Source organism: Amphiprion ocellaris, chromosome 14, assembly GCF_022539595.1.
Source record: "Amphiprion ocellaris isolate individual 3 ecotype Okinawa chromosome 14, ASM2253959v1, whole genome shotgun sequence".
NCBI classification, from domain to species: domain Eukaryota; kingdom Metazoa; phylum Chordata; class Actinopteri; family Pomacentridae; genus Amphiprion; species Amphiprion ocellaris.
Window position 1 is genome coordinate 20,012,790 of NC_072779.1, and position 27,876 is coordinate 20,040,665.

At 40.2% G+C, this 27,876-nt stretch overlaps 2 protein-coding genes across 3 annotated transcripts; both read right to left on the reverse strand.

Annotated features, from left to right (window-relative positions):
- Nucleotides 1-1,133: 1,133 nt before the first annotated feature.
- si:dkey-250d21.1 (uncharacterized) lies at nt 1,134-16,070 on the reverse strand. Of its 2 annotated transcripts, none has more exons than XM_023281853.3 (11): nt 15,701-16,070; nt 12,094-12,214; nt 10,199-10,303; nt 10,062-10,098; nt 8,103-9,901; nt 7,973-8,003; nt 5,897-7,665; nt 5,721-5,769; nt 3,812-5,610; nt 3,407-3,443; nt 1,134-3,287 (listed from the first exon to the last, which is right to left on the reverse strand). In XM_023281853.3, exons 1-11 carry the CDS (start codon nt 15,793-15,795, stop codon nt 1,789-1,791), a joined length of 7,341 nt encoding a protein of 2,446 aa, XP_023137621.2. In that variant the 5' UTR covers nt 15,796-16,070; the 3' UTR covers nt 1,134-1,788. The 2 variants fall into 2 exon arrangements, with proteins under 2 accessions (XP_023137621.2, XP_023137620.2); XM_023281852.3 differs by having other exon boundaries at nt 1,134-3,290.
- Nucleotides 16,071-17,752: 1,682 nt separating this feature from the next.
- Nucleotides 17,753-25,884, reverse strand: thap12a (THAP domain containing 12a). The gene is made up of 5 exons (XM_023281863.3): nt 25,720-25,884; nt 22,855-22,972; nt 22,518-22,616; nt 20,085-20,121; nt 17,753-19,967 (listed from the first exon to the last, which is right to left on the reverse strand). The coding sequence occupies exons 1-5, from the start codon at nt 25,803-25,805 to the stop codon at nt 18,151-18,153; spliced, it is 2,157 nt and encodes a 718-aa protein (XP_023137631.1). The 5' UTR covers nt 25,806-25,884; the 3' UTR covers nt 17,753-18,150.
- Between the last annotated feature and the right edge of the window lie 1,992 nt (nt 25,885-27,876).

The window sequence follows — 27,876 nt, forward strand, 5'->3', positions numbered from 1 at the left end:
GATAGTAAAATAAAGACATAAATGTGTATTTTGGATGTTTTCTTTCCACTCATCTGAAAGAAGACATTAGAGAAGCAAAATATCACAAACTTCAAAAGTGACCAGTGCACAAAAAATGTTTTGTCTTTAGTGTCTTACCTTAAGGAAAACTGGAGCAAACCAGAAGAGACAAATATTGTGCGATGCAACTTAATATTAACATTCAGAATAATACGATCATTGTTCAATAGTTCTATATAAAAAATGACTAACTGTGGGCTTCAGTAAAGCCTTGAATGATAACATCTACAGCATATTGCCTCTTTGTCAGTCGAGGGAATTATTATAGAAATTCCTCTTGTAAATTCTTCTACACCAGATGGGAATCCATTGCAAATAATTGACAAGAAAAGCTCACAGAATGCACTTTTTCTTCGAAATTACATATTAACCAAACCACAATGGCAACAATGGAGCTCAAAAGCGATGACTTGCATCACTGGTGAATACATGTCAAACCTGTCTACCTCACTTACCCAGCATTGCAGTGGCATTACATTACTTGACTACAACCAGCAATTTTAAAGCAAATATTTAGCTGAGATCTAGAGATTATTTAGTGGTTGTGTGACCTTAATAACCCTCCCTTTAAACCCACATCCTTGTTGATCAGTAAGGGAATTATGCAAGACATTACATTCAATACACCATCAAGTGCAATCATTAACTCTTGCTTCCTGGATTGTGACTTTTCACTTTGAGAAGAGAGTAGGCTTGAAATTAGGCATAACCAAATCACAGCTACTGTATGTATCGAAGTATCCAGTGCCATCATGTATGGCATCTGTGGCTGTGTAGTTTCATTTACCAACATAGTATCAGTGGGAATGTCGAATTTTTGGAGAACAGTTTTCGTGGTTAATAGCTGCTGTTAAATCTCATCCTAGGAGGCTTAAGAAATGCATTTTATTCTCAAACCCTACAGGTATAGTTACCTGTTTGGAGTGCAACTTCTTCCCAGATTGAGTCAATTCCTCTCAAGGCAAATTACAGTCTCACTGCGCCATCTTCTGTTACCTTACAGACATGACATCAGATTTAGCAACACTCAAAAGTTCTCTGCCATATAACTCAACAGTCCAAAAGTCAAAATATCTTTTTGGAGCATTTTATTACTTTTTTGACAAATATATATGAAGGTTTTCCTATTAAGGAAACATTCTTTCAAAGATACGTTTACAGCAAATTCATTCCTGCAAAGAGACAGGAAACATGGGAAATCATCAGAAGACATGATGGAACTAACCATTTCTATTTGTGCCCAGGAAAGGTAAGGGTGCAGTTTAATAATTAGAATCAACTGAAGACAGTGATACAGAAGTCAGTCTGATCATTTCTGGTAATGACAAAAATAGAGTTGTTTCAAACGCCAATGGGACATTTTCAAACATCTGTAATATCATGATACATGGGGTGAATTATTAGTTTTGCATCAAGGCACACAAGCATTGATAACCGTCAGTGGAGCATTGCCATTGTTTTTGCCAAAATATTGGTCCCATTGGGCAGTACAACTGTACAAACTACAGAATAAAAAAAACAAAGCATAAGATAGGGCTTTGCAGGATAACAACCGAAGGAAATCTCAAAGTATTTAGATCAATAATGTACAGACAAATCTTAAGTTCATAACTCGGGACCTCAGTAAGGTTTGAACACATTAGTTGCTCAGTATAGTGGTGGTGACATCGCACTGACTCGCAAACGCATTGCTCAGATCTGCTAGTAGTGACGGAAGACCTGCAACTCTTACAGAGGATGGAGTTCAGTGAGGGATCTCTTCTCCTGCTGAACAAACTCCTGTAAGCTTCTTTTTCCCTGCCTGAAGTTGCTCTCCCTTCTTGAAAACGGCAAGATGACCTGAAGTCTGAGAAGAGTCTCAATGTTACTAAAACTTCTTATCTGTGATGTCTTGAGTGTATCGAGCACAGTAGTTGGGAGATATCCTGCCAGAGGATCCAACCATTTCTCCTTCCATGACTTCATCTCAGAGTGAAGGGAGCCCTGATCTGGCAAGTCCTCCTTGTATAGGCGGTACACAAGACCACTAAGAATGCTGGTTTCTACTTTGGACATTGCATAAGGCACAATCTCCAGGCACCTCAAGGTATCCAACACCTTCTCTGTGAAGAGATCGTCAATTTCTGCTATTGAGTGCTCTACTGCCTTCATGCTCACTGATTCCTTGTAAAACACACTCAGCGGCTCAAGGAGCACTGAATGCAACATTGTGACATGGAGTTTAGAAGACAGGGAGACGGCTTCCTCAAACCAGGCCTTGTGATGGGTGTCAATGTCGCTCTTCAGTGTACTGAGGGATGCTTTCAGATCAGGCAACTTATTCACAGCAAGCAGCATATCTAAGGGTTTGCCCTGGAGAGACTGACTTAGCTTTTTAGTTACCCTCAAGACGTTCTTTTGCACCACTGTTGATAGGATGAACTCAAAGTTTCTGATGGCATCAAAGAACTGTGATGCCTGCTGCTGGTGTGAAGTACTTCCATCCCCTTTCAGCTCATTCAAACAGAGCATGACTGCTTCTAAAATCTCTACCATCACCTCGTGCATGTCATGACTCTTGTCCCAGTTCTTGATCAGCTTGTCCCTCAACTCGTTGCCCTTTCCTTCATCGTGCTGGAACAAATGAATGATCATGTCTTCCAATGTGTTCTGACGTTCTGCATCCTCTGTGAGCCAATGCAACAGTTTGCCTATAAGGGCTGCTCCGTCAGCAGCTTCTTCAACATCAGAAGATTTAGCCAGCCAAACATTAAGAGACAAAGCTGAGGTGACAGTTCTAACAGCTTGCGGATATTTGTTAGCTATAGATAAACTTACAGCCCTCATCTGAGCTCCTACTTCCCCAACACTCAGCAAGGCCTGTCCTCTACAGTACTCCATGTTGAGTCCCCACTTCTCAGACAGGGCAGTTTCAATAGCATCTGCAAGGACAGCTGGGTCTTCAACGAAAGGGATGAAAGCCAGCGTTTCCTCACACTGGATGTCCTCTTTGTTTAAGTACCTGATGCACAGTGGGACATAGAGCTCACTGTCAATTTCAACCGTTTGCTCAGTTATAACTGTGAAGAACTGAGAGTCCCAGAGTTCCTTGAGGATTTGTTCACGCAGTTGTGGCTCATAGAAAGACACTGCTGTTCTTGGTCCTTGAATGACCTCCAGTATCACTTCAGTGTCAGCTGACTTCACCTCTCCATCAGTGGGGAGGTGTGATTCTGTCACATCAATTCCTGCTGATAACAGACACAGAGGTAAATATATTACCTTTGATAATTACTTTCTTGTTGTCTTGTCATAACCAGAACTATAAACAGTGATGTTTTTATCAAGCTGCCATGAATGTACTTACCTCTGTCCAACTTAAGTCTTTGTACAGTTCCCATCACCTGAAAAACATGTACAACAATTTAAGTTATGTAGGACTGATTCCAATGTAAAACAATATAATTTTGGTTTCCTATACAGCATCATGGTTAAAGATAGTATGAACTAGGCATTAAACTATTCATTAATTTCCCTTTAAAGTCATTAGTTGTTTGGGCTGTCTGCAAATTGTAAATAATTCCTATTAGATTTTTTCAGAGTCCAACATGACGTTTTCTTGTCTGATCAACAGTGTGATGCCCAATCTACTCATTTCACAATCAAAACTATTGCCATTTGGGAAATTGGAACCACACACATTTTACTTTAAATGAGGATGACCAATTGCTGTGGCTCTAGTGTGATCCAAAGGAAGTTGCATTGAATTTACCTGAGACAGACATGGACTGCTCTCTGGATCAACCTCCATACACTTCTCAATGGCCTCTGGCAGCCTCTGTAGCGTTGTGCAGTGAGAGAGGAGCATCACATGATCCATTCGGCTGCCTTTGCATACAGTGTTCCTAAACAGATCCCTCATTGAGTTCAGAGTGGTCTTCATCAGGTCACACTCCATACTGACACTAGGCAGGACAGCTACTAGCCTAAGCAGCAGCGCAACAGCTGGGTGGCTTTTGGACTCAGGATGGACTAGTGTTTCAGCAATAGATGTTGGAGGAGCGACATCCTGGTATTTCTCTCTCCAGACAGAAGCCCAGGTGTTGATTTCCTGCTCGGCTGCCTCAGGCTCAGGAAGATCCGCAAGGTAGAGACTGAAAGGCTTGTCTGTGGACTCGGACAGTATCGGTTGTGGATTGCATGAAGGAAGCAGCGACAGGACTGACAGGGCCTTTAAGTGGCTGTCTGAGAAGCTGTACTTCATTTCATCAACAAGACTCTGTAGGAGAGGAACACTGAGATTTTCTCTGTAATATATCTCAGGAGATTCATAGCTGTTGGCGTCCTCTGAGAAGCACACTTGTTCAGGTGCAACCTTAGTTGCTAGCTGGAATGCCTGCTCAAACCAAGTGGTGTGCACAGTGCTCACATTTTCTAACATTTTGTTAAGCGTCTCTATGATCGAGGGGATTTTTTCCACTTCACAGAGAATATCAGCAGGGTTTCCACAGCGGAAGACAGTGCTACAGTTACGAAGAGGAGCACAAGCATTCTTCAAAATCACAAGGGTGACAATGAAATCCATATTTCTCAGAGCTGTAGAGAGAACTTGAGCATGCATTGACTTGGCACCTGTGGCACTGGAGCTTACAGCATCGAGGCAGCTAAGAATGCCCTCTAATGTGTCAACAAGTATGTCAAAGAAGTCCTCTCTCTTTTTCCACCTCGAGCAACATGTTTCTGGAATTTCCTCCAGAGCTTCTCTTGGCATATTCAAAAGCCCATCAACAGCCTGTGCCAACTGTCCCTCCAGACAAGGAGATTCATCAAAGAACAGCAGCAGGTCTTCTGTGATATCCAGCATTTTCGCTACTGAGGGGCAAGGCACACTTCCTGCCAGCCAATGGGCAAGGCCGCAAGACTCACTGGGTGTTACAATACAGAGTGGATAACTCTTGAGGAAATCCAAAGACATTTTCTTCAGACTTTGATAACCTGAGCCCAAGTGCATGAAGGCCTGTCCTCGGCACTGCGACATCGGTAAACCCCAGTCCTCAGTGAGAATCTTTGCAAGGTTATTCGCTTGTCTATCAACATGACAACTTTCATCAAATGGTAAGAAACCCATGAGCTCTACTTTTGGAGCAGATTCTCCAACATACCTGACAAAAACTGGTATATGGGTCTTGTCGGCAATTTCAACAGGTTTGTCTGTGATAAGTGAGAAGAACGGAGATTCCTGTATTTCTTTGACGATCACATCTCTGATTCCATTTATGAGGAGTTTCACCATTTCCTCATCACCTATAGAAGGCGTGCTTTTGCTCACACTTCCAAACCAGTGGCACATCCTGATCTCCTGGACAAAAAGCTCTCTCTCTTCGTCTGAGAGGTCACAGAGACTGCTGTTCTTTTTCCCCAGTACTGCAGCCAGCCTGAAAACCGTAGCCAGACTTTGACGATTATCCCCCGTGTGCCCATTCTCATCTGCTGGTTTCATCTCTTGGTCTTCCATCTTGTCAGGAGATTGATGTACTTTGGGCTCCTCAGCTTCCTCCTTCATACAATCAACTAAATACATCAAGGGATAAAACGGGGAAAACAAAAGTGGTTATGACAAACATTAAAACAATGAAAAAACAGAGCATGATAAAAATAAAAAATGATGTCAATGACCATACCTTCCATATTATTTTCTGAGTTCTTGTTGAAACTCTTGGATTCCTTGTCCTGCAAAAACACAAATGTATATAAAATTATTCTGATGTTTATATGATTAATAGAATATAACAAATGAATTAACAAAACATAAATGCAACGCACTGTTATTTCTATTTAGAAAAATACAAGCACTTACCAGACAGATGCCCTCCAAAGCTTGTGGCGTAACCTTCAAACACTGGGACACCATGCGGTCCAGGTCTCTGCTGAAGTCTGTGCCCACCTGCAGCATAGCTAAGCACGGTGACCTGTCTTTGGGATTTGTGCTTCTCAGGTAGTCTTGGAACTTCTTGTGGCGCATTACAACACCACAGTCCTCTAGTTCTGTGCTGGGTAGTACAGACATAATCCTCAGCAGTGCATTGATGTTCCCAAAGTACTGCATGAGTGGCAAACGCAACGTGTGAAATATTGAACTTGGGATTGTAACGGATGCCACTTTGGTCTTCCACGTTACTCTCCAACAGCACAGCTCTGTGAAGAAGTTGTCAGCATCAGGGAGATCACTGCTATAAAGCGGAGGCTTTGACTTCAAGCTCTCAAACATGTAACTAACTGTGACTGAGCATGGGACCAGGGAGAGGAAATTCAGAGCTTCTTTGTGGTCTTCTGAAAAATGATCCTTCACAGCATTTATAAGGTTGTCAACTAGAGGCACACTTAAGCCATCTTTGTAAAAACCGACTGGCTTTATCATGCCATCCCTTGGCAAAGAGTTTTCAGGCACTTCAATCTGCACTCGTAGACTCTGAGCCATCGCACATGCCTCATCAAACCAGTTCTGGTGAAACACCTTCATATTTGTTTTCACTCTGTTCAGAGTGGCCACGATACCACTGATTTGGCATAGCTGGGATGCAGCACTGAACTGGTCCTTCTGAATACCAGCACTCAGCTCTCTGGTAAAGGAAGATGCATTCTTCAAGACCACCATGGCAATGATGAAATCAAACTCCATTACTTTGCGGAGCAGTGCTCCCGCTTGTTCAGACACAACAGCTTTCCATCTTTGGGGGTTGTTTTTGATTTTCTCCAGACATTCAACCAGAGGCTCCAACATCTGCACAAACACCTCATAAGAATCATGCTTTTCTTGCCAAAGTGTACAGAACTTTCCTTGTAACTCTTGGACCTTTTCATAGCTCTCTCTCAGACCAAAGTCTATCACATGGTCTAGCTGTTTTTCAAGAGCAGCACTGCTGCCAAAAAACATCAACACCTCTTCAAATGTATCCAGGGCTCTTTTAACAGCAGGCACTGGGATGGATTTTGACCACCAAGTGTTAAAAGAGTAAGAAGAACAGTGTGTGCTTATAGCAAGAGGATGCTTCTCCTGGACTTTGCAGGCAAAGGCTTTCAACTTGTAGGAAACGTCACCAGAACCTAGGTATGCTTGACCTCTGCAGTTATTCAAATCAAGATGCCACTCCACTGTTACTATTTCCATGAGACGTTGTACCATGACATCACAATCAAGATCTGCTTCAAGAAACCCCATCAACTCCAGTCGCATGACATCAAAACTGTCTACAAATCTAAGGAAGAGTGGAAGATAGTCTTTCTCCCCAAGTTTCACAACACGGTCAATGAACAAGGAGAAGAATGAACTTCCCACTTCCATGAGGATTCCCTCCCTGACAGCACTCTCACACACAGTGAGAACTTCTTTCATTTCAGACTTGGTCACATATTCGACCTCTCCATCTTGAGAAGGACAAGCGTCACTGTGAAGCCTGCTTTGACTGCTGTATGCAGCTGTCACTGCAGCCTGCAAAGCAGATTTAAGAGCTTCTCTATCGGTCTCTGCACACTTCATCTCTACAAGCCTCTCAGCATCCATCTCTAGGTTTATGAACTGTAATTCTTCTTCAGTGTCCTTTTCAGCATGGTTTCCATGGGCTACCACTGAAATGAAAGATGGGAATGGTTGTTGATGAGATTACAGTTAAACACAGTGGTAAATAACCAAGACTGCACATGCAGTCTAACAAAAATATCATTAAACGTTATTTGACATTCAAGAGTTATTCAGTTCCAAAACATATTTGTAATGTAGCCATGATCTGGTATGATGCTTATCTTTGTGTATACAGCTGCATTTACTTTCATATTACATTTAATTTGACTGTATATTTTTGTTGCAGTAGAGGTATGATTAACCACAACCGCAGCATGCTAGAATGAAAAATAAATAACTTGTAAATCCTCTAACCTTGTGAGGGCTTTTCCTTGGTGTCATCATCCTATAACATACACAAACAACCACACAATCCAATGTCATTTTAGGAAAAATGGTAGGTTATAAAATTTCTGTGGTGTTTGGTTTATGAAAGTCTACTCACCATTTGCAGCAACTGCAGGATGTCTGGATGCTTCTGGACATAGGACTCCACCATTTGTTCAACACTGAAGTGCACATCCTGGTTCACGTAGATATATGCCATGCTGCATTGTCTTTGGTCCTCTGGTGTGGCTCTCAGGTAGGAGTGGCACCGCTCCAGTACCATATGGTATTGGCCATACACATCTGCCTCTGCATTTACACAAGGAACAGTTCCTAACACCCTCAGCAAACTCTGCACATTTGGGTAAAACCCAATGTCTGGAATCTTGAGTGTTGCAAACACTGTGGTTGGTAGGATTCTGCGTTTACTTGCATGCCTCCACTTCACTTCCCAACAACCAAGCTCTTCGTAGAACGTGTCAGGCCGAGCAAGGTTGTTCAAGTTGGCGTCTGCTACTTTATCTCTGCGGATGCTGAAATTGTGGTCAGCCATGTAAGATGGCACTAATGACAACCATCGGAGAATCCTCACCATCTCTGTGCTGAACACTCTCTTCACCTCTGCAACAAGATACTGCAAGATAGGCCGGCTCAGAGTTTCTCTGTAGAAGTCCTCCAGTGGTGTCTCAGTTGTGTTTCCAGGATCTGTCTCCGGTTTAGTGACCTCCACTCCAAGCTTCTTTGCTCGGCCAACTGCATCTGAAAACCATTTCCTGTGGAATATTGCAAGCTCCTGTTGGTATTTGCTTACCAGTTTTAAGGCATTGGAAATTGTGTACTGCAAGGTACTGCTGATGCTAATGATTCCCCTGAGACTTGAGTTTAGTATGCTCACACAACACAAGGTGTTCTTTAGAACAACAAGCGTGATGATGAAATTGAAATTCTTCAAAATTGGCTTGAGCTTGGCCATCTGTTCAGCAGTATCTTCATCTACCTTTGAAATTATCTCATTGATGCAGTTCAGGAATGGCTCCAAAATATCTAACATGGTCTGAAAGGCGTCAGTGCCATACTCCCAATTCCCACTGGTAGCTGCCTTGATCCTGTCCACTTCCCCTTTTATATGTCCATATGCCATCTGGATCTTTCCTTCCAATCGCTTGCACAGCTCTGGGATTCTCCTGAGTAATGAGGCCACCTCCTCGACAGTGTCTGCAACCTTCTGGATTGAGGGCACAGGCATGCAGCGAATGATCCATATGTTGAAGGCATATGGGTCACTTGGTGACAGAACTACTTGTGGAAACTCTTGCAGAATCCTGCAGGTGAGATCTCGCATTTTCTGACACATACTTCCACTCACCAGATAAGTGAGTCCTCTGCAATGCTCCATCCTCAGCCCCCACTTATTTCGCAGCTCGGAGAGAAGCATGTAGAACAAATTCTCTGCATCCATGTCGCACGGTAAAAACCCAACCAGATGCTTTTGTGGAAACCCAGCTACTGTGACAGACCTGATGAACACTGGGATCTGCTCCTTTCCCTCTATGCTCGTCACATCCTGAAGCAAAATGGAAAAGAATCGTGCTTGTCTGAGGCTGTTTTGGATCTCCTCCCGCATGAGGTCTTCACTAAACTGCAGAATTTCCTTCTTGTCAATTTTCTCCACACAGATACGATTGAGAGTCTGCTGACCCCTGGCACCTCCAATCGGCTCATCAGTGTTGATGTTTGCGCCATTGATGCTGAATCCAGTCAGTGCCAGGATTTCCTTAAAATAGACTTTCAGAGTCTCTTTTGCTTTGGAGCTGGCTACATCCTCTTGGGTTTGGTTGTCTTTTTGCAGTTCAGTTGTTGCACTGTTCTCTCCAGATGCTTCTTTTGTCTCCTCTGGCACTTCAGCTGCTGCATTTTCTGAGATGAAAGAATATGTACTGATTGAAAGGTTGAGGTGATTTGAAAAACTGCTAACTCGGTCAGTTACTCAACATTTGCAACATATTTTAACATACACTAAACCAATGAGAAAAAAATCCAGATTTTTTAAAAGAATAAATAAAACCATTTACTGTACCTTTTGTTTTCTTCACAGCAGTTGCTTCTTCTCCTGACTAGGTAGAGTGAAAGCGTAATTACAGGTTTGCATTTCTAGAGGTTTTTAAAGTTTGATATAAAAACAAGTGTAATATTAAGCACTGAATAAACACTTACTTGGTCTCTAGCTCTTTTCCTGTTGCAGCTTGACTGATTATTCACAGATGTCAAGTCAAATATTGTTGGAACAGCATCTTCCTTTAAGACACAACCGGAGGCGCTCTGAAAATTAAAAGCAGATCACTCTTTTACTTTCCTCCCTATACATATATGTCATACAAGGATTTAGAAATCTATTTTATTACTCCGCCAAGGAGTAATGTGACAATCAGCGTTGGTTTGTCTGTTTGTCTGTCTGTTAGCAACATTACTCAAAAACAGACTAACAGATCTGGATGAAATTTTCAGGGAAGGTCAGAAATGACACAAGGACAAGTGATCCGTTCCAAATGATACAAGGAACAATTGATTAAATTGTGGGGGTGTTTCGAGTCCAATCAATTCCTGTCACCCGCTACATATTTAGGTCATGCGATTCGGTATGCGCAGATAACGTACAAATGCATAACACATGCCTGTGCTCAGCGCAAGTTAATTTTGTTTGTGGGTACATCTATACTAAATAGCCACATTCTACAGTGTCGTGATTTCTGACACAACTTTTGTCAAGATTTCAGCCATTGGAAATGGTACGACTGAGCAGCCTCAGCGGAGTACTGTGCTCTCGCAGTGCTTTTCTTGTTTAAACTGTCGTAATATAAAACCACTATAAACACTGTGATACTTGATTACAAATATTTTTTTCTTTATTGAATTTGCAGCTAGAAGACCCCTGGGTCACGTCCCAACCTTCCCAAGATCTTTCTGCTTGGAGTTTGCATGTTCTCCCTGTGCATGCGTGGGTTTCCTCCTGGTACTCCGGCTTCCTCCCACAATCCAAAAACATGCTCAGGTTAATTGATAATTCTAAAATGTCCTTAGATGTGAATGTGATTGTTTGTCTCTATATGTAGTCCCGTGATAGACTGGTGACCTGTCCAGGGTGTCCCCTGCCTTCACCTTAAGTCAGCTGGGATAGACTCCAGCCCCTCCACCACCCTTATTGAGGATTAAGCGGTGTGTAGATAATGGATGGAATTTTACACCAACACAGTCTAATCAATAGGCAGGTTTTTCACTGCTGGAACTTGCGGCCTGAATCTTTGAATGTGTTCCAAACACTCCCTTAGACCTACTACCCAGCGTAGGTCTTCTGAGCAGTGCTGAAAAAACTGCTGGCAGGATTTGGGACTTGGTTGGTTAAACTCAGAGGTAAAACAAGCCCCATTCTGTTTGCCCTTTCAATGTCTTCATCAAGAAGTAGTCCTCTTCTAACATTGCCATCAACAACGTAAAATTCGCTACACAGGCTAACATAACGAACCCTGCATTGTTCTATAGAACTGGAGTTACTTCTAGTAACTGCTATTTGTCATTGCTTTGGCGCATTCTGAATTAAAGTTGTGGCCACAACTTTTGGATCCCACTGTTGGAATTAACAGAAAGTCTGAAAGGGCCAATAACATGGCCATTCCTGTAAACATTAGAATCACCTCAAATCTGCCACAAGTTTCTGCAGTGGAAAGCTGCCTAATGTCATTACTGCAGAGTTTTTATTTTTCCTTGTGTACACACACCAATTTTTGTTTACCTCTAGCTTAGAGATATTCAGTTGTTGTTGATGGTGTCTGAAAGCGGTGTTGATACAGCTCTGTAGGATTTTCTTTGTAGTTTTATTTGACTGCACTATGGTGACTGCACAATTTTTTTTCTGTGTGTATGTTTCATCAGATAGTTCAGGTGTACCTAATAAACTGGGAAATTAATATATCCTTGCAGATGTGAAAGCAGCAAAAGAAATAGTCTGTAGTATTGCCCAATGCTACAATAATAACAATCAAAAGAAAGCAAAACAATTCCTATTAATAGGTTAACAAACAGAAAAGGTAATGAGCAACAGATTTGTTTCTTACCTGGTAACAGATCATTGAGGGCTCAAAGTGCTTTGCACAAAGTCTGTACAGCTTATGCAACTGCTCAGGAGGTTCCGATGCCAAATCTTGACGGTGACAGTTGCTCAACCATTGTTGGCAGCTACAAAATACAGGAGGAAAAGGCATCAGTTTTTGGGGCCACGTTCAAAGACTTAGGGATTTATGTGGACAATAGCAAAAATGCTAAATAATGACACAAACAGAAATTGGAGCTCTCAAAGCATTGAGAACTCTTCTTATTTTTGAGTGTGAAACAGTTCACTGAAATTTTAGCCTTGCTCAATGTGATGTACCAGCCACCCATAGGCTCTGCATAAGGATGGACGACATGACAGCTCCACAGAAGTGAAGTTAAAATCCTGTGGAAATGAGCGCTGATGGCATAATTTCTAACCAGAGTCTGTGCAGTAGTGACTGGGGGTGGAGACGTGGTATTGGGTTCCTGCCTCCTGTGCGACCCTAGATGCTAAACTAAAAGCACAACCAATATAGTTTTGACGTGTCGCAAGCTAGTTACACAGCTAGCAGTTACGAATCATCGTTGTCTAGAAAACGACAGTCAAGACTGAGCCGGCTGGGCTGCATGAAATTCAAGCGTTTTGTGTGCTCGGACAGGAGGTGAGATCACCAAGCTCTGCTCACTACTGCAAAGCAGAGGTTTACCAATGTGCTCTGATCAGGGTGATAGAAGGAGACCAATAACCTCTATTTGGATGAGAAACACAGGTACAGTAAAATTGAAAATCCTGGAAGCAAAAATTTAGAATAACAAATTCCAACAAAACTGATTTTCAGTGCCTTAGTAAGTTTTCTTGAGCACACAGGGGAGCGACTACAGATATTCAGTAACACATTCAGAAATATATGTATTACTGTAGTGGAAATTGGTTAAGAATCGGCAATACAAATGATCAGAAAAATGCTTAATATCGGAAATGGCATTTTTTTTCCACCACACAGTTCAATTTTCTTACTTTGTGAAAATCAAATGCAAGTAAATGTTGATTCAAGGCATCACACAAAAAAAAACGCAAGATCATGCGCGTTTTAGACAAAGAGACAATGGCTTGCTTTTGCTCAAATCACATAAACGGTACTGTGATATTGAAAGAGGTCTCATCTGCAGCAATTACATCAATTTGACACAGCCAATGATATAATTTTCCACACAACTAGGGTCACCCGATAATTGGTTTGACCAATTATCGGATCCAATACTCAGCATTTTTCTGATGACTGGTATCATTATCTGAAAAGGTTCATTTATACCGTGATACTCTGGCTCTAATGCAGCCAGTCTCAAGCAATGTCTCACTGACACAGCATTATGTTTGGTTACACATCTGACGTAACAGTCTTTCAACAACAAATGATAAAAGTTTAAAGTCTCCGTTTTAGTCAAACATATATTACTGTTAAAAAAATTTGGGGTCACCCAGACAACTCCATGTTTTCCATGAAAACTCATACTTTTTTCATGTGCTAACATAATTGCACAAGGGTTTTCTAATCATCAATTAGCCTTTCAACAACATTAGCTAACACAATGTAGCATTAGAACACATGAGTGATGGAAATTAGAGTCTGTATCCCTATGTAGATATTCCCCTTAAAAATCAGTCGTTTCCAGTTAGAATAGTCATTTACCACATTAACAATGTCTAGACTGTATTTCAGATTAATTTAATGTTATCTTCATAGACAAAAACTGCTTTTCTTTCAGAAATAAGGACATTTCTAAGTGACCCCAAACTTTTGAATGGTAGTGTATATAATACATAAATAAACCAAGACTTGAAATTTCAACAGACTCTCTGTTGGAGTTTAATTCTAAATTGTGATGTCAAGATCTTCATTTTTACTGCAAATATACATCAATTGTAAATTTCAGTACATCAGTCTGTTTGATTACTAATAGTCCAAATCGATATCAGTCCTAAAAAACAAACCTATCAGCCATGCCCTGAACACTGGTGGCAATGATTAAAACCAGAATGAATAGAGCTGTAGCTGATTGCTGACTAAAGTATAACATAGCCCTTTGCTTCCATCCTATCGTCCCTTACACTTCCCCTTTTCTCTCTCTCTGTTTCAGTCAAATGATTTTACTGGTGCAGGCACAGAACTGATTTGCCCACTCGTTTACTTCCTAAATTTAATCCAGTGTTAGATGGGTGTCACTTTAGAACAGGCACAGAGAGGGAAAGGATTGGGGGCAAACTTGGTACTGAGGTGTACATGAAATATTTAGCGACTACCTAGATCTGTTAGGAGGCAGTCTTTCCTTTGGCTTGGAGGATTTCCTGTACTGATTCTTCAGATTCAGCCTCCTGAGTCAGCCAGATGAACTGTGTCTGTCATTCACTTACTGAACTGAAATTAATTCCGCTGAATGTGTTTTCAAGTAAGACAGCATTCATATCATTGCACACTACCACCCAGTTTTGTGCCAAAAAGCAATCATCTGCCAAAAACTGATGGCGCACTTCTTGTTAAAGCTGTATTACCCGGTTTATATACATCTACAGCTGTTTTTATCTCGATCAGTCATAATGTGCACATACACAGAACATTACGTCCTTGATAATAGAAAAACTGTTTCTTGTAACTGATTAACTGACCCAACGTTTCGACTGTAATTAACATGATTTACAGATATTTATATAAAATAAAGACATTATCTTTTCTTTTTCAGTTATCCTGTGGACCTATAATCTTTAAAATTTACCCTGATAAGTGAAATCATTTACACACATTAAAAACATTTTAGTCCCAATGTAACGGTTACAGTCACTTTTTGTCAAGTGAAAAACTGCATTATGCGAGTTGAATTGTTCCTTTAAAGCCGTTTCAATCAGTAAAAACAGCTGGACTGGTTCTAATGTAGGGCGCGGAGCAGGTTAAATAATTGCTCCCACTGACGGCATTAGGTATATGGCAGACAATCAGTTGCTGGCACAACACCGAGATGTCAACGTGAAAACACAGCGCTGGTTATGAGTCAGGATCACACCGGGATAAAAGGAGCTGCCATTTATTCATGGTGTCATCACCTGTTAAAACGCCAGAGCTCAGATATGGGAATAAAGTTTATATTTACACAATACACAATGAGCTCCAGTGCTGAATTTCAGTGTAAGCTGCGTAGTTGAATAAACAACAACACAAAACAGCTCTGACTGAGGGCTGTTGTAATTCTGCTAAGCTAACGTCAGTCCCTCTAACGTTACCACACTACTGGGACGGTAGGTGTCGTGTACCGACGGCGATTTTTGTTACACCACAAAAAAAGTTTTTAACTATTGTTTCTCTTCGCGTGTGAAATGGCTGAACACAAAGCTAAGCTGGTAGAGTCGATAACACACGTCTGTGTCGGTTTCCGAGGCTGAATGAGTGAACAGTGTGTATTTCACACGGACTTTTCTTTCAAGAGTAACGTAAGTCTGCGCCATTTTCCACAGAGTTGTGTCACTATTAGCCAACATGATGTGAAGCTAACGCCATTGCTAGCAGCTAACACATTCATTTTGCATGCTCCGAGGCTCATTTCTGAGCCCCATCTCAATGAAATAAGCGCAGATCTTACCGCTCCGGATCCAAAGGAAAGTTGAAGAGTGGAGTGATGCTTTCGGATTCCTGCAGCTGGTAATCACAGTTGGCTGCGGCGCAGCAGTCAGTCATTTTGGACTGCAATGTAGCTAGCAAGCAAGTTAGCTAGCTTAGCTGGCGGTTGCAAGCTGGCAAGGCTACTGTGAGCAAACCTGCAGGAGAGTCTACAGAGTCATGCCTGAGACCAAACCTGCAACCCACACAGTTGACTTCCAAGGATACTTTCGCTTAATGTCTCTTTGGCAAACTAAGAACCTACTAATTCCATGCTTTCAAAAGTTGATGTTCCGTGCCGAGCTAAGAGTCGCCGAAAGCGTGTTATCCCATCAACCAGGAACTAGTCGGTGCAGCTCACAGTGTTGACCAGCAGAGGGCAGAGCGGCACCAGCGGGCCTGGACAAAGAACTTCTATGTCAAGATAATACACACCCCGCTGTGGTGTCATACAGTCTATGGGTGTCACCGGACACAGCAAAAGAGAATTAACAATAGGCTATTTGCTGTTGCCTAGCCAGTAAAGCAGTCTTTGCTAATATTTTTTATGTTACATTATGGCAAATCAATATGATTTTAATAAAAACCCCTTTTTAAATTAACCAATGTAATAATGGGCTAGAGCCATGCTGTTTAGTGGCTGTTGTAGAAACACCGTAACTTTTTTCCCCCACGCCAGTAATACTATGAATGAAATATCTGGTTTAATTAACTATCTAGATTCACTAAAGTCATACCTGACATCATATACAGTATTTGCATTACACAATAATATGCAGTACAGCCTATGAAACACACGGAAGTGCAGGTGTTCTCTTGCTGACTGGATACTCTCTGATTTAGACTTGCCGCTTCCTATTCTCCACACATTGTTAAAGCAGATTTAGTTCGTTTGAGTGTTTTATTGTTGCCTACCACACATCCAGGATACACCATTTAAAGCTGTCCGATCCTATATGCTCAGTCCCGTCTGTGTGTTAAATTCATTTATCAGCCCACATCCTGTGTCATTCATTAAATTATACATGCTACCATATGTTTTAGTAGAAAAAATGTGAACACCAAGTGGAACCCACAACTTGATTAGTCTAATTCAATATGACTTGTCTGTTAAATTAAATTTTCTCAGTAACACATTCATTGATTTGTCTGTGTTCATTTACGTGGATGGAATGTGTTAAATTTATGTGCTGTGTAAATAAGTTTGACTACTGAAAAACGTGTAGAATGATGCCTACAGCAGATACACAACAACTATCTTTGTTTTTAATCACATTGGTGCTTTTTTCTTTTTGCTGTGGTGATTTAAAATATTACAGTGGCAAGGCTTTAATTCATACAACAACAAAAATAATTCTGCTGGATCATGTCATGGTTTTACTGTCCTAAAGAAGCCTAATGCATCACAATCATAAAATGCGTTTAAAGACCTCAGTAGTGAGCACATACTGTGTAGCTCTGGAGGCAAAACAACAGATGACAACAGCTCCCTAATACACAAGAGTTAAAGGGTCAGAGCATTGTACAGGCCCTCCTCTTCAACATAGGCGACAGCAACAAGAAACAATTCAATAACTCACAAATTTGGCTGCAAGTTTGATATATACAGTGGAGGAGACATGCCAACTGCATCTAATACTGTAGGTAGGGCAGTTGGTCCTCAGTCATATTGGATTTCATTAACACCAAACACTATAGTGGAAATTTGAGCCTTAGGACAGACAGTGACTCAGCTCTTTGGTCACAAGTTTAGACTCCAGTCATAGATGATATGTGAGGTGGATAGTGGTACATTTCTCCTGATCTCCACTTTAAAAAACCACATTTTATTCCTACTTTTATTTTTATATATATGTATGTGTATATATATATATATATATATATATATATATATATATATATATATATATATATATATATATATATATATATATATATATATATATATAAAAAACAACATTTCTGGATGACCATTTAGAGTTGTGTTGAGAAAAGCTTAAAAAAATATTCATTATAGAATGAGGACCACAAAATGTAACAATTCAAAGATTCTTCCTCTTTATTCACACATTCAGACTGGGAGTTATAGCTGCCCCCCCTTACTTTCTTGTTAAAAGTCAGCAGATCTATGGGTGACACAGTAAAAAAACAGTTTCAGCAACTCACATCAGAACAAGGTAGTAAGCCTGCTGGGATCTCCAGTAAGGAGTTCATTCACTGATGTCACATATTTCGAACACAGCATAAACATCATGAGAAGTGACTACTGGAGTGAGTTGAGGGGTAACGAACAGTTCAGACATGTCTGTAATAACAGCATTTCTACATTTTTACACCAAAAACAGAAGAGCCAACAAAAGATCCTACTTTACATTGAGGGCTACAAAGTAAGAAACACCTCATCTGTACAGAGGCCCAAATAGCATGTAACAACTAAGGCTCCTCCTCCCTGTCAGGGTATGTCTTCATGTAGATCTCAACCAGTGAATCCAGATCAAACCCAACGTCGTAGTTCATGTTCAGAAGAGCGAGGCTTTTTGATTTAAATGTGTCAGGCGTGTTCTCCATGTACACCCTGAAGCGCCTGTACGCCACATCACAGCTGTCCTGCAGAGCCAAGGTAGGCAGGACGCCAATAAGTCTCAGCACGGCCAGCATGTTGGGGAAGAACTTCACATCAGCCAGCTGCAGTGTTTCATGGAGGCTGGATGGCAATGTCTCGCCTTTGCCCTTTTTGCTCCATTTAACCCACCAACAGTGCAGCTCAGCAGAGAGGGTGCCTGCATTGGGGATGTCACTGTTAAACATCTGCACGCTCTCCTCTTCAGGTTCTGTGGACTTGTGCTGCTCTATGACAGCAGGGACCAGAGACAGACATCTCAGAGTCTTCAGGTGATCCTCACTGAAGATCTCATTCATTTCTCTGAAGATGTGGTTCACTACAGGAACAGACAGGTGCTCCTTGTAGTAGCTCTCCAGCCGAACGACTCCAGATTCTGCCTGATGCTTCCTCAAGAACGACCGAGGAACCTTAACTGGGACCTCCATGGCAGTGGCAAGATTAACAGCCTCATCGCTCCAGAACTCGTGATACACATCAATGTTGTCAGACACTTCTTTCAGGGAGTGCAATACAGCTTTCAAACTGGCTGCTGCAAAATGAGCATCTGTTGCGTTACCTTGTACGTTCTTCCCAAAGGCCCGGGTAAGCGTCGTAACATTCTTGAGCACAATCAACGCCATGATGAACTCAAAATCAGCCAGAGCTTTTGAAATTTCTAAGGCATCGTGTGTGACTTGATCGTCCCACCTCATGTCCTCGTTGTCATGCACGCTGTCCACACAGAGCAGCAGTGCCTCTAAGATTTCCACTGCCGTGTCGAATGCATCGTCTCTCCTGGTCCAGCCGGTTTGACAGATCTCCTTCAGTTCATTGGCTTTCTCTTCTTTGTCCGGGTAGAAAATTGAAATGGCGTGCTCAAGCTCCTGCTGCAGCAAAGAGGACTGACTGAAGAAAGACTCGATCTTCTTAAGCGTGGACATGACAAGCTGAACTCCTGACAAAGACATACTGTTGGCCAAAGACATGTTCAAGGTTTGAGTAGCCCTCAATGTAAGCACTGCCCTCGGATACTTCTCCATCAGTTTGGAAGCAAATGCTTTTATTTGGCTAAAATGTGTTGCAGAGCAGGAGTGGGCTTGACCTCTACACTGTTCCATATTTAAACCCCATCTGTCAGTCATTTCAGACAGCAGCCTCTCTGCCAGGGCGTCTCCATGTCCTTCAAAGCTCAAGAACCCGACAAACCTCTCCTGCTGGCAGTTAGACTGGTCCACGTACCGGAGAAAGACAGGGAGGAACCATCCTCCAGAGATCTTCACCAGATCATCGGTAAGTAATGAGAAGAAGCTGTTTTGTTTAACTTCCTCCACCAGTTTACTGCGGATGTATTTTTCACACACCTCAATCAGCTGATTGAGCTCCTCAGAGGAGCAGCACTCCTTATTCACATCGTACCTCTTCTTCAGGACTTCATCTCCACAGTTCATGCGATACTCTAGCAATGCCTGAAAGTTGCTGGACCCGAGACCTTCTTCTTTATTATGAGCAGGCCCTGGAGGAGGAATGCTTTGTTCTCCCAACAGCAGAAGAACTTCAAATAATGACTTGAGATACTCTTCGTATTCGTCCTGCTCTGATACTGTCTGGACATCTTCTTTAGCCGTCTCTGCTTGAGACTTTTTGACTTCTGAAAAAGAAACACTTGTAAGACAGACCCTCAATAAGTGATTCATCTTGTGATAAATGTGGCTGTGAGATTCTTGTTACACTGTCAAGTAATAGATGTGTGAGTGTTTCTACTTACTTTTCCTCCCTTTACTCTCCACTTCATTATCTTTGATCTACAAAAATGGAGAAGTAAATTTAATGTGATTACACACAAATGATACGCATTATTCATTACCATTTCAAATTAGGTGACATTAACCATTATAATACAGACCATATACATATGTGGTTCACAGGATACATTCTGGTTTCATTGTTTTGTTCTGAATTTGGTAGCTTTTTATTAACTTTTTATTTAGGAAACTTTCTTGCGATGTGATTTTGTACAGAAGGCCATTCCACTCCCCCAAAAAAAGACTTCTATCACATAATTCTGACTTTCTACCTCATAATTAAGAGGGAATATCTTCTAATTTCAAATTTAGGGTATATTATTCATATTTTGGAAATTTAAGTATGCCAAATTAGCTATTAACAGTTCCTTTTTGCTATGTGCAACCAGATGTACAAACAACTATTACCAAATTATTTTGATACTAAAGAAACAGTATGCATAGACTGGACTGAAACTGGAGCCTAATTTTTTAGCCTATTTGTTTACATTTTGAACAAGAAAAGCACCATAGAGACTGGAGTTTGGCCTGTGCTGAAGCACACACCAAATCTATAAACACACGCTATAAGTTAATTCATTACAAATGGTTAATGAGGACTTACATCACTCCAGTTGAATTAAATAAATATGACAAAAACATTCCAGACATCTGCACAAAATGCATAGATGCGAAGGGAACTTTTTTCACTGTATCTGGCAATGTAGGAAAATAAGCCCATTTTGGGAGGAGGTGAGGAAAACAACGGAAATATTATTTCAAAACAAATTCCAACAAATCCAAAATTTTTCCTCCTGGGACTGTATCCAAAAAATTCCAAATATAAAAAACATGAAAGAGCTTTTATAGACCTCAGCTTGCTTACTGCTAAGAAGTGTATTGCGTTACTTTGGAAATCAATGAGTAGACCAAGTATCAGCCAGTGGTTGAGACAGATGCTGTCAAATCTCCCTGTAGAAAAAATAACTTACATTTTGAAAGACAAGCAGCAGGTCTTTGAAAACATATGGGGACCCTTTGTGAAGTATGTCAAAGATCAAGATTTAGCAGACCCTCAGATTGACGAGTGATTGATGGACCATGCAGCTTCTGCACCTGTTACTTTTTGTTTGTTTTTGTTTTTGTTGTTGTTTTTTTTAAAAGTAGCAAAACAGTTTGTATTCAAGTTTCTATACAATGTAAAGATGTTTCCATTGCTGTGAAAAACAAAATAAAAATATTGTGGAAAAAAAAAGAAAAGCACCAGAGAACGCAGTACTTCGCCAAGGCTGTTCATTCCCGCATATACCATTGTCAGAAATGCAGCATTTTTTTTTTTAGAAATGCAGCATTTGTTTATTAGTTACTGATGATCAGAAATCACAGCGACATAGAAGGTAGCCATATAATATAGATGTACCCACAAACAAAATGACCTTGCGCTGAAAACAGGCATGTGTTCTGCATGTCTATGTTATGTACAGATATGGAATCGTGTCACCTAAATATGTAGCAGGCAGCGGGAATTGATGGGACTCAGAAACACCCCCACAATTTTAATCAATTGTTCCTTGTATCATTGCTGACGGATAAGTCCTGATAAGTTCGCAATGGTGGAATTGTAGTAGGATCTCAATCATGTGATCACCAGCAGGCAGCTGACGTAGCGTTCACTTGTTGTCATAGTTACAGTGATGCCGTGAAGCTATCTCACAATGATACAGAAATCCTAAGCAAATCTGTGGATCCAGATTATAAGCCACATCACCACCAAATCTAATCACTTGGTCCTTGTGTCATTTCTAACCTTGCCTGAAAATTTCATACAAATCTGTTAGTCCATTTTTGAGTAATGTGCACAGACGGAATAACAGACGGACAGACAAATGTACGCTGATCGTCACATAACTCTGCCGTGTTCCTTGGTGGAGTAAAAATGAAATACACTGAATCTGCGATGAACACTTAATTTTTACTGTGTATGAGGTAAAGCCTTCGATTTTTCTTTTTATTCTTCATAATAACTCTTTAGATTTAACACTCCTTTCTTTTGTTCCTCACTGACACATATAAACTTTAACTGTAAGCCACTAGAGTAACTTTCATGCATTTGTTTCAGTCTGCTGTTGTCATACGCTTTTCAATGCTCCACAGCAGCGCCCACCCTGTGAGCCACAGAACAGATTAGACAGCTTTACACTCTCTGTCTGTGTTGGAAATACATCTAATATGGTTTTAACCTTTTTTCCCACTTTTCATTTCTCATTTGTTTTTTTTGGCAGATTGTTACATCAAGTTTCTGGCAATGTCATATAACAAACACAAGCACTAACAGTAAAATCTAAGCGTACTCCTTTATCAAAATTTGTGAAGAGTGCCACCCCTGATTTAAAACAGTTTTGATTTGTTTTACCCACCGGCTCTTTACCGCGCTTCATCTGTCCACTCTGAGGTTTGTTTGGCACATCAAAAATGGTTGGTATAGCGTCATCCTTCAATACGGTGCTCTCACATTCCTGTAACAAAGCAGATGACCCAATAGAAAATATGACCTATGTGTAATTTTCATTAAAGCCTACATAACATACATGTATTAACTAGGCACTACACAATGTCCTATATAATAGTTTGGGAAATAAAATGCAGGACTGAATTAATTCCTTATGCACTTTACATAAAGCTTAGTCTGGGCTCACATCATCCTCTTCAAATTGGTCCAAAACGGTACAAACTTAACATTTGAACATTACTTACAGTATCAATCAAAGATGTTTCAAAATGTTTTCCACAAAGTCTGTAGTATCTGTACAGCTGCTCTGCTGGTTTGTCTATGAGGTCTTGCCTTTGGCATTTTTCAACCCACTTCTTGGACCTGAAAGGAAAAACACTATTTTGTTTTTGGCTTTGAGGTTCAGCTGTTGTTCACTGTTAATCAGTTCAACAAAGTATTGTACATTTGCAGATATTGAAATGCCTGTAACGCTGAAAGTGCAGTGTGGTGACAAACACATTGAAAAACTATTCAAAGTGTGAACTATGTAAAATAATCCTCTACAGTAGCGGTGTCAAACTTATTTTAGTTCAGGGGCCACATTCAGTCCAATTTGATGTTAAATGGGCCAGACCAGTAAAATCAGAGCATAATAACCTATAAATAACCACAACTCCAATTTTTCCCATTGTCTTGTGCAAAAAAGTGCATTCAGAATTTGTTCACGTTTAAGGAATTATCTTTATACAAAACATCATGAACAACCTGAAATTTTTTCAGAAAAATAAATTCAATTTCAAAAACACCATGCCACAGTTTATCATTTGAGCATCACAACTTATAGATCACAGTTTATCTACAAAGGCACAAAACATTTAGTCACAGGTATGTGGAACTGAATGATATATTATTTTACTTTATGATCAAAACGACAAAAGTCAGACAAAAAATGACAGAAAACAACAAAAACAAGAGAAAATATTACAAGAACGAGACACAAAGCGACAAAAAATGGACAAACGACACAAGTGAGACAAAAAGGAGACGCAAACGACAAAAACGAGAAACAAAATGACAAATGTCACACAAAAAACAAGACAAAAAACAGCAAAACCAAGACAAAATATTACAAGGTACAAAACGACACAAGAACAATGAGCAATCTAGTATTTTACTTTATGACCAAAACAACTTGTCATGATCTGAGAATTACTTTAAATTTACAGTTTTACAAATTTGCAATTTGCAGTCAATATCTTCTCTGTAATTTTTACACTTTACAAAGTCATCCCACGGGCCGGATTGGACCATCTAGCGTTCCGCTTTTAGGCCGCGGACCGCATGTTTGACGCCCCTGCTCTACAGTAATGTCTAACTGATACATGCTCATCTGTGTGGACATCACCAGTGCACTGATGTCTCTTTAGAGGACAATAAACTGTTCAGAAAACACACGCAGTTCTAATGGATTAGTAGTGAAAAGAGTCTGACTCGCAAACAGAAGCTTTTAACGCAAATTGTAAATGATCAATAAATACAGGAGCTTTTAACAGAAGTCACCCAAGCAGCCAAATGTATACAGACAGTGACGCACTCAGGTTTCCAGAATTGGCATTTACAAACGAATGGTTATGGACGTGTCTTTTTAAAGAACACTGAAGCAGATTCTGGTTTGATGAAGATGTTGGAGCTTGTCCTTCATTATATGTATATACTGTAAGTTAGATGCCATAATAAATGTCATTAGTAACATTCAGTCTGTGAGTAACTGTGATGCTCTGCCAAAAAGTGATCACCTTCTAAAAGCTGCCTCGCACTGTTTATGGACCTCTAGAGCTGTTTTTATGTGGATCAAACAGTCAGAACACTCAAATACATAGAGCAGGGGTGTCAAACATTCAGTCCATGGGCCAAAACCGCCCCACCAGGTTGTCCAATCCGGCCTGCAGGATGACTTTGCAAAGTGTAAAAATTACAGAGGTGAAAATGAAGACTTCTTGTGAAAATATTTAAAGACATTGAACATTGTGCAATATTATGTGAGTCAGCAGCATCAGTATGACTGAGTTTTGTTTAGTTCAACCCTATTATTGATGCACTGCCACAACTTTTATGCATTTTTATGTATAAATTTTCTACATTTACAAGATAGGGGGACAACTTAACCTTATTCTTTAATAGCTCCCACTTTAGTTTGTGTGGTGTGGTGTGGAGTGTCAGGATTACTACACAGATGTGGAAATGAATGGGAATTCAGAATAATTTCTAGATCTTGACAAGTTATAAAATACTATATTGTTCAGTTCCAGATATCTGTGACTAAATGTTTTGTGACTTTGTAGATACACTGTGATCCATAAGTTGTGATACACAAATGAGGCCGAGGCTTAATATTGAAATTTCACTTATTTTTCTTTAAAGATTTCAGGTTGTTCACAATGTTCTGTGAAAAGTTCATTTAATGTGAACTTTTTCAGATTGTACTTTATTGCATTGAAACAAAGGGAAACATCTGGAGATCTTATTATTTATAAGCTATTATGCTGCGATTTTACTGGTCCAGTCCACCTGAGATCAAATTGGGCTGAACTAAAATTAGTTTGACACCTCTGTAAAACTGCATTTTATGAGTCGAATTGGTTCTTTAAAGTTATTTCAACCGCTACGAACAACTGGACTGGTACTAGTTTTGCGCACAGAGCAGATCAAATAAAGCAGAGACATAAGGATGCTGGCAAAATACAAGATTTTTTCATGACTTTTCGATTCGGATAAAGCCCAGCTGTACGTGTAGACAGGGAAGACAGGTTTTGGCAGACGAATTATTTTTTGACACAACACGAGCTTTATCAAAACATTTCCTAAATCGATCGTACCGTGAGCCAGATAGGCTTTTACAAACACTAGGACACGTGATCCTGTCAAAGTTTTGAATGAAGGTAAAAAGCAACATTTAAAAAAAAAAAAAAAAAAGGGCGGGGCACAGTTTAAATATTACAAACTGCACTGAACGTTCAGTCATAATTAGCTGTTAAACGTGCAGCCTTGTTGTATTTTCATCTGCGAACTGTTGTCTCTTACTAGCTACTGTTTGTCTTAGCTTTAGCATCGCTGCTAGCATTAGTTACCTTTCGGGATCACGTGGAAACCGGAAGAGCGGCTGAACCTCAGATTTTCCGCTGGTACAGTTTGGCGCAGCGCACTGACTCTGCATTTTAAGTTTTTATCATAAACTCGGTGTTTTCCTGTCAGATTGTTATGCGGAGAGCAAAAGACTACCGGTAACGCCAGCCGTCAAGCTAATGAAACAACACAACGTCAGAGGTTTCCTTTCAAAATAAAATGAATCGTCTTTGATGAGTATCAAAAGTCACTTCAAAATTATCCAAAAGTGTCAGATTCAATTTTTTTTTTAATCTATGATTCCACTTATTTCCCTTATACACCAGTGACAAATAGGCTGTCATGCTAGGCTGTCAGTTCAGAAACATTAACATTAAAGCTTGTCAGACAACACAAGAAGATCAACAGTAGTGTAGTCACAAAGTTACATTCATTACTAGTTATTAGCAGCTAATTAATATTGTCATTATAAGTTAATGTGTCAGTCATTTTCTTGGAAAATTGATTAGTTGTTTGGTCCATAAAATCACTGACCCTCAAAGCACAAGATGCTGATGTCTTATGTTGTCCACGACCCAAATATATTCAGCTTACTGTCAAAATTAAGAAGCTGGAATCAGAAAATTGTGACATTTTTTCTTCAGAAATGACTCAAACTGAAGATAAGTGCATTAAGAGGACATAATCTGTGAATTGGCGCGAAATAAACAAGATGGAATGGAGCTGAACTAAATCAAGCGATCATTAAAATTTAATAGTGAACTAATAGCTCAATTGTTGCACTTTAAAATACATTTTTTCAAGGATTGTGCTTAATTACAATTTTGAGGGTTTTGTACTATTTTCAAACCTATTTTAAACTTCTATCTAACTACATTTTAGAGAAAAATATTGTAGTTTGTACCTCACATGCATTTGGCATTTGACATTTTTAGCTACTAGTTCAATTTCAAATTAAGACTTTATAAGGTTTATATCAGAAAATATAAGGTAAGACTGGTAAGGACTTGATTTGTGTTTTCCAAACATTCTGACATGTGGAAAATTACAACAAAGCTGTGAGACCTGTTGTCACAAACAACTATGAGTAGTTTAAAAATGTCTTTAAAATGTTTCAGACTTATAATACTGCTTTGGAGGGGCCTGCACCCGTCTAGCCTGGAAACTATTTAACCTTTCTAACTATAAATACATTTATAAATAATAATAACAATAATTAAAACTAGCACCTCAAACAGCTAGAACTCCACAATGTGCTTCTAGTATGTTGCTTTATTGGTAACAACAAAAGCACTCAGAGAGCACAGTACTCTGCCAAGGCTGCTCAGTTGCATCATTTCCACAGCTGAAACCTTGAAAAAATTTGTGGCAGAAATCACAGCAGTATAGAAGGTGGCCATTTAATATAGAGATACCCACAAACAAAATGACTTGAATGAATATGTAGTGGGCGGTGGGAATTAATGGGACTCAGAAAAACCCCACAATTTAATCAATTGTTCCTTGAGTGATTTCCGACAGATAAGTCCCGATTAGTCTGCAATGGTTGATTTGTAGTAGGATCGCAATCATGTGATTGTCAGCAGGCAGCTGACATAGGGTTTACTTGTTAGGGTCCGAGCACCACGAAGTGGTGTGAGGAACCTAATGAAACCCTAAGAATTATTATTATTATTATTTTTCTTCGTCTGCCGGGAAATTGGCCTTTTTGACGCCCTAAACATACACGAAAACGCATGAAAATCGCCACACACATCAGAACCGGCGAAAAATTTGATATTTTAGGGAAATGGCACACGTGCGTGCCAAAATGGCTCAATAGCGCCCCCTAGAAAATTAAGAAAATTCAGCCCCCGGACAGTGTTTGACCTAGACTTCTGAAATTCGGTACACATATGTAACTCATCAAGACGCACAAAAAAGCTTCTTGCATCATTACCCATAATGCAACAGGAAGTCGGCCATTTTGAATTATGAGTCATTTTTGGACATTTTTTGATATCTATAAACTCAAACAGCGTAATCCTGAGAGAGCTGAAATTTGGCCAGGATGTACTCCAGTCATGGGTGATCAAAAGTTATCAAAACGCTCCGCAAAAGTCTGAGGACGGGGAAATGGCGAGCCACGGAATGCGGCCATTTTGAAATATGATTCATATTTT

What these genes read in the sequence shown, in the direction of transcription:
- si:dkey-250d21.1 (XM_023281852.3), bottom strand. Translation starts at nt 15,795, where the DNA reads ATGACTGACTGCTGCGCCGCAGCCAACTGTGATTACCAGCTGCAGGAA. An exon ending in GGAAAAGAGCTAGAGACCAA is followed by an intron (nt 10,099 to 10,198) that starts GTAAGTGTTTAT and finishes CACTCTACCTAG; the next exon opens with TCAGGAGAAGAAGCAACTGC. An exon ending in TCCTGCAGTTGCTGCAAATG is followed by an intron (nt 8,004 to 8,102) that starts GTGAGTAGACTT and finishes TGTATGTTATAG; the next exon opens with GATGATGACACCAAGGAAAA.
- thap12a (XM_023281863.3), bottom strand. Translation starts at nt 25,805, where the DNA reads ATGCAGAGTCAGTGCGCTGCGCCAAACTGTACCAGCGGAAAATCTGAG. An exon ending in AAACATCTTTGATTGATACT is followed by an intron (nt 22,617 to 22,854) that starts GTAAGTAATGTT and finishes GCTTTGTTACAG; the next exon opens with GAATGTGAGAGCACCGTATT. An exon ending in TGAAGCGCGGTAAAGAGCCG is followed by an intron (nt 20,122 to 22,517) that starts GTGGGTAAAACA and finishes CCATTTTTGTAG; the next exon opens with ATCAAAGATAATGAAGTGGA.